The sequence below is a fragment of the Equus quagga genome, chromosome 1 (assembly GCF_021613505.1).
Source record: "Equus quagga isolate Etosha38 chromosome 1, UCLA_HA_Equagga_1.0, whole genome shotgun sequence".
Taxonomy (NCBI): Eukaryota; Metazoa; Chordata; class Mammalia; order Perissodactyla; family Equidae; genus Equus; species Equus quagga.
Genome location: NC_060267.1, coordinates 96,797,755 through 96,803,909, shown reverse-complemented (window position 1 = coordinate 96,803,909; position 6,155 = coordinate 96,797,755). Strand labels below are relative to the sequence as shown.

General features: G+C 58.7%; 2 protein-coding genes across 6 annotated transcripts in view; one reads left to right on the top strand and one right to left on the bottom strand.

The window, feature by feature from the left end:
• Positions 1-1,411: 1,411 nt before the first annotated feature.
• MRPL41 (mitochondrial ribosomal protein L41) lies at positions 1,412-2,150 on the bottom strand. The gene has a single exon (XM_046681125.1). The coding sequence runs from the start codon at positions 2,048-2,050 to the stop codon at positions 1,643-1,645; it is 408 nt and encodes a 135-aa protein (XP_046537081.1). The 5' UTR covers positions 2,051-2,150; the 3' UTR covers positions 1,412-1,642.
• Positions 2,151-2,258: 108 nt separating this feature from the next.
• Positions 2,259-6,155, top strand: part of PNPLA7 (patatin like phospholipase domain containing 7) — an 86,214-nt gene continuing 82,317 nt past the window's right edge. For 2 of the 5 annotated variants that reach the window (XM_046670107.1, XM_046670084.1), the window contains exons 1-5: positions 2,259-2,355; positions 3,263-3,419; positions 4,962-5,036; positions 5,196-5,283; positions 5,710-5,789. In XM_046670107.1, the coding sequence (XP_046526063.1) occupies positions 3,393-3,419; positions 4,962-5,036; positions 5,196-5,283; positions 5,710-5,789 (270 nt within the window). In that variant the 5' untranslated portion in view covers positions 2,259-2,355; positions 3,263-3,392. Of the gene's footprint in view, positions 2,455-3,248; positions 3,420-4,961; positions 5,037-5,195; positions 5,284-5,709; positions 5,790-6,155 lie in introns of all 5 variants that reach the window. The other 3 variants (XM_046670100.1, XM_046670093.1, XM_046670116.1) reach the window with 3 other exon arrangements.

Here is a 6,155-nt window from a genome sequence, read left to right as displayed (position 1 = left end):
AGCAAGGGGCCTTTGCCCAAGGCTAGCAGGCTGCTGGGTGCAGGGAGTAGGCGGGCTTGGTTCCCAGCTCTCAAACTTGTCAGTTTCTTGTATGAACTTGACTTTTAGTTTTTCATACTTATTTAAGCAACTATTTATATTAACTAAACGTTCTTTTTTTTTTTTTTAAAGATTTTATTTTTTCCTTTTTCTCCCCAAAGCCCCCCAGTACATAGTTGTGTATTCTTCGTTGTGGGTTCTTCTAGTTGTGGCATGTGGGACGCTGCCTCAGCGTGGTCTGATGAGCAGTGCCATGTCTGCGCCCAGGATTCGAACTAACGAAACACTGGGCTGCCTGCTGCGGAGTGCGCGAACTTAACCACTCGGCCACAGGGCCAGCCCCTAACTAAACGTTCTTTTTAAAGCTACTTTATAACACCAAAAACAGTTTTATGTGAACACTTAAAAAGATCACCTCATCATGGCACCAGAAGTGCTTGCATTAGTCTCCTGTGCAGATAAGCAAAGGGAGCGTGTACATGTTCTGAGTTGCCTTAGTGGGTCACGAACATGTATAGATTAATCACCCTTCCTCCTTGTGGCCTCAGTAAACTGAATAGCTTCCAAACCCTGGATACAGTAGCTCCAGGAACATAACTGGGTTTGTGACTCATCTGACTCCCACATCCTTGTCTCTGTGGAAGGAAAGGTACAGGCCACTGTTGAATCTGTCAAATCCTCAGCATCTGCTAATATGATACACGGGTGTCCAGACTCAGAACACACACTTCTATCCTTTGCCTTCTTGTTTTCTGATGATACAATGAAACATGCCAATATAGGTCAGATGTGTTATAAGAAATTATTCTATGCTAAAATGATCAATTCCCAGCTACTGGCCCATTTGTTTCAACAGAAAATGGTTGAATGCTTCTTCAGAGTTTGTGTTAGGATATTTGACTCAAGGGCCAATTAAATATTGAACAGAATACAGAAGATCTCAGGCACTATGCACTGAAACAGGCCAACACACAGAGGAAGGAAGCTGGATACTACAGGAATCCTAGTTTTGGCACTGTGTGGCCTCTTTAGGTTTGCCCCAAGAGGGCGGTTTCGTTCACCTGAGTCCCCGAAAAACAGTTGCTTTGGAACCCATAAAGAATGTGCCCATGGGTTGTTCCTTTGGGTGAAGAATTCGGGATGAATTAACCAGTGTTGCCATGCGGCGCGATCTGCTTAGTAACTTCTCTCCTACAAGCTAAGGGATGTCTTCTCGCCCGTGGCCTTCTCCCCAGAACCTTTTGGCGTGGAAGACGACTGTTCATCTCCCAGGGAATGGTCTGACTAGAAGAACTTCGCCCAGGTCCCTACATTTCACCTGTTAGGTTGCATGCTTGCTTTTCAATGACCAGATGCCAAAATACACGCTGGATGGTAGCCGAGGTCTTTAATAGAATCGAACCAGGGGGAGGCCTCCCCACCCGCCCAACCTGGGACTGGCGGCCAGGGAGGACGGCGGGGCGCAGTCCGGGGAGGGCGCCCGGGAGGACGGCGGGGCGCAGTCCCGGGAGGACGCCGGGGAGGACGGCGGGGCGCAGTCCGGGGAGGACGGCGGGGTGCAGCCGCGCGCAGTCCGTCGCTCGGCCCCGCGCCGCCCCCGCTCCTAGCGCGGGAAGTTCTTGGGGTACAACTGGAAGAGCTTGCCCTCCTGGGTGGGCTCGAAGCCGTACTTGTCCAGGCGCTCGGGGTCGAAGGTGCCGTCCCGGAAGTCCCTCTCGATGGCCGGAGCCGCCACGTCCCGGAAGAGCTGCTCGGCCGTCAGGGGCGCGTCCGCGCCGGCGGGGGCGCGGTAGTTCACGTAGGGTTTGAGCCGGAAGCCGGCCAGCTCGGGCACCACCAGCTCCGGGACCATCTCCCGCACCTGCACGAACTTCCCGTCGCGGCCGTGGACGCCGGTGCCCTTGGCGCCGCGGCCCTTGCAGAAGGTGCGCGGGCCCCGCTTGCTGGTCCACCTGCTCATCCGGTCGGCGCCCCGCACCAGGCCGCGGGCCGCCCCGCTCAGGAGGCCCATGCTGGCGCTGCCCGACACGAGCTCTCCCAGCACGCGGCCGCAGCAACCGTCCCCAGCCTCCGGAAGCTCGCACGCACCGGTCCCCGGCGCTGCACTTCCGGCGCCCACGACGACTTCCGGCGCCCAGCGTCCGGCCGCAGCGAGGGCAGCTCCGATTGGCTACGCTGAGTCCAATGCGCAGCCGGGGCGACGGCGAGCGCTGACGCCGGGGCGGGGTGTCGAGGGCGGGGCAGAGCGGCGCGCGCGTGCGTCGGGAGCGGGGGCGCAGGCAGCGGTGAAAGTGCGGGTGTTGCTGGGCGGTCCCGGTGAGTGGCCGCCGAACGCCCTGAGGTGGCAAGGCCGGGGTTCCCCCAGCCCGGCCGGACGCGCGCTGCCCACAGGCTCGCCCGGCCCTGCGATGCGCGGTGAGCCGCCTGTGGCAGCCGGACCCTGTGGGAGCGCCCTCTCGGACCCCGGACGTCAACAGCTGCCCCCAACCCCACGCCCCCTAGCGCCCACAGCCCCCCAAGCCTACGGCCCCCCAGCCCCACGGCCCCCCAAACCCCATGCCAACCCCACGCCCCCCTCACTCGCTGCCCCCGCCCGGCCGTCCCAGCCCCCAGTTCTCCGGCACTGCTGTCCCAGGTGGAGAAGCGAAGGCTCCGTCCCACCGCAGGCCTGGGGCCGGGGAGAGGGGCCTGGCCGGGGTACTAGGGGAGCGGAGCTGGGGTCACGGGGCTGCTGCCCTTTAGGAGACCCATCTGAGAGAGAAGTGTTTTCCACGCGGGACGGGGAGGACACGGACCCCGCTCCTGCTTGCTGCGCCCTCCCTTCTGTGGGTGGGAGTTTGGAAGAGAGGGACCCTCCGTTGCTGCCACTTTTCTAGGGGGCCTGGGAGCCACAGGGTGAAGGCCCCAGACCTGGCTCCTCCCCACCGGACAGGCCGGGGAGCAGGGCCGGTCCCCAAGGTCATCATTCTGGACCCAGCACAGCACCTTGAGGCCTGCTCCACGCTGCAGGGGCAATCCCGGGCACAGGCCGCTGTGCCCGGCCCAGGTGCCCACGCCCGCCCTTGCCCGGCTGGCTGGGCGAGGAGCCCGGACTTGGCTGCGGTTCTAGGTGTCCCGGTGGCCCCATGAGGGCTGTTTACAGGGAGGGCAGCGGCTCCAGTGCTCGCTACCAGATGGCCTCTCTCCGTGGGGGCATGGTGTCTCACCAGGGTCTTCCTCGCAGTGAGAACTAACTTCAGTGGAGAGGACCCTGGTGGAAAAGGCTGAGAGCGGGGCTCTGCCACCCGAGCGCAGGCCTGTGCGTTTGAACCAGTCTCTCCTTTTCACCTTGGCTGTTTGTGTGATTCCCAGCCATGGAGCAAGAGGACACCAGCCCAGAGGTATGGAACCCGAGAATTCCAAGGATGCATCAGAGCCTTAGAATGCCCCGTCGGGGCATTTCTGGACCAGGAGAAAGGGGCTTAGCTCTGCTCTGCCGCCCGCTCCTTCCAGCCGCATATGGGTGTGGCCCCTCGGCCCCTCTGCCCTTGTCAGTGCTGGCCCTGCCTCTTCTCCCCGCAGGTCACAACTGTCCAGCTTCTGCTTCCCCTGAGGACTTTGCCTGCCTGTTTTAGGGTCTTTTTCTCAGTGGACTGTCTGTAGGCACATTACAAAAGGTTTTACTTCTAAACCAAAAAATTTAGATGCATTAGAACAACGGCAAAAAGCTAGAAGAGTCTGAGATGCCTACCTGTAGGAGACGGTGTAAATAAGTTAGGGGACACCGTGGGACCCTTTCCTTGAGTGGCCCTGGCTGTCCTCCAAGTGGTGATTGAGCTCTGAGGAACACACTTAAGTGAAGGGTGTGGTCGTGGGTGCTCTTCTGCTGCCTGGCTGATAAGTTCTTGAGAGCTGAGCGCACGGTCTGGGCCAGGAGGGGCTGGGTACCTCAGCTCTGAGGTCCCGCTGAGCCCCCACTCTTCCATTTGCCTCCGAACCAAGTTTAAAAGGTTGAGTTTTCTGGACCATTTCCTTATTCTGTCTTGATCCAACATTCTGCTTTTGAGGTGCTTTCTTAGCACCCTTTGATTTCGTTGGGTTTTCTGGCATTGATGCTGTGTCTGGTCCTGGCTCTCTGAGGGATTGGGCAAGCTGCTTTAATCCTTGGCACTTATGTTGAAACTTGAAAGAATTAACGAGTACCTCTCACCCCCACCCCATCCTGTTCCTGGCTGCTTGGGAGGAGGTACCAGGAAGAATGGAGACTGGCTACTTGTTTGGCTGGTTTCTCTCTTGTTTTCATGTTCATCTTGGGGAATGAGCCAGCATCCTCCGTATGGGTGGCACCAGCTGTCTACCCACTCACTGTCCTGCACTCACTGTTCTCTCTTTCCTCCCTCCCTTGGGTCTGGACTTCTGGAGCCCTTGTGAACTCCTTCCTGGGGAGGTGGTAGGGGAGCAGGCACACGGAGCCCTTCTCTGCTGTGAGCTGGTATCAGTCAGAATCCAGATGGCACCTTGGGGTTTCTCAGCTCTGCTGGTGTGTGGGATTCCCTGTGCCCTGGGACCAGCAGCATGTGGTCCTGTTGGTGATCAGAGGGCACTGAGAAATGGCTTTTGCACCCTGTGTAGCCAACTGGGTTCACTCCTCTACACTTGCATCTTGAGGAACTGGAAAGCCAAGGATTAGGGATTCAGATGCATTAATGATGCCTGGAGCATTTGTCGACACAGCACAGCTGCTGGCCCTGCCCAGCTGCTCCATGGGTGCCTGTGGGAGACAGGTTGCTTTCTATGGCTTCTGAGCAGATGGACCCAGAGGACCTCAGCAAACCGGAAGATGGCTGCTGACTTCCTCCCTGACCCACAGCTCTGCTCTTGCTGCCCTGGGAAGCCGAGCCATGCCCGTCCTGACCCTGCCTGACTGCGGTGTTTTTCTCCAGGCTGGCTTCTGTCTGGGCGCTACCCTGCGATCCTGGGTGCTGCAGCTGATGGAGCAGCCTTCACAGGCCGCCATGGTAACCACCTCATGCTCCTGGGAAATGGGCAGGTCCCAGGTTCTGCGGCCTGTTTCACCTCTGGCTGCCCCGGCCCTTTTGTGCCCAGCCTGTGGTCAGGGCTGGGAGGGGCTCCACAGTGGCCTTGCTAACAGGTGCTCTGTCTATGACCTTGCCCAGCTGATGGGGATTGCGATTGGAGCGCTCCTGGCCCTGGCCCTCGTTGGCATCACCGTCTTTTTCATGTACAGAAAGTTTAGTCAGTTCGGTGAGTATCTTGCTTCCGCCTCCAGCTTACAGGCTTGGAGGGTGGGGAGGTCTGGATGGCCTGCCATGTGTTCTGAGCTCCCTGGAGCAGCCCTCAAGCCCATAGTGGCTTTTGTTGGAAACTGCTGGCTTGTCCAGGCAGAGGCTAAGCACGGTGGATCCACGGAATTTGAGTCTATTTGGCACTTTCTCAGCTCTCGTTTCCGAGCTTGGCTGCAATGAGAACAGATGCGATTCCTTCTTCCTAGGAGCTTATCCATCACAGCCTGGGACAAGAGGCTGCATGCCTTTCTTACATGCTGTGTGATGTCACGGGGCAGGATGAGTTCATTGCGCACACCACCTACCATCCGGGTGGCCCTCCGAGAACCCTCATGCCTCAAGGTGGCCAGCCCTGGCTCAGGTGGTCCTTTTGCTCCCCTTGCAGGACAGGTGCAGCCCACTCCTCAGTACAGGTTCCGGAAGAGAGACAAAGTGATGTTTTACGGCCGAAAGATCATGAGAAAGGTAACTTGTGCTGCAGGCCCCGGGTGGCACGGCTCCCTTCCTGCAGACTCCTGTGGAATGGGGCTCCTGGCAGTCCATGGCCAGAGGCCTTGACTCCACCTAGCCCAGGGAGCAGCTCCTGCCTGGGGGCCCTGGGGCCGGGGAAGGTCTGGGGCGGGGTGCAGCTGTGTTGAAGACTGCTTTGGCAAATGTGGAGAGATGGAGGCCTTGTTGGCCCCGTGAGGTGGATGTTTGTCTTAACTGGAAAAGAGGACAAGAGGCCACTTCAAGAAACCTGGGGCACATGGGCACAGAGGGTCCCAGCTCTGGTGCTGAGATTGGTGGTCCTGCCAGGATTTGGGGCCAGGTCCCCATGAGGGAAGCTGT

What these genes read in the sequence shown, in the direction of transcription:
- MRPL41 (XM_046681125.1), bottom strand. Translation starts at nt 2,050, where the DNA reads ATGGGCCTCCTGAGCGGGGCGGCCCGCGGCCTGGTGCGGGGCGCCGAC.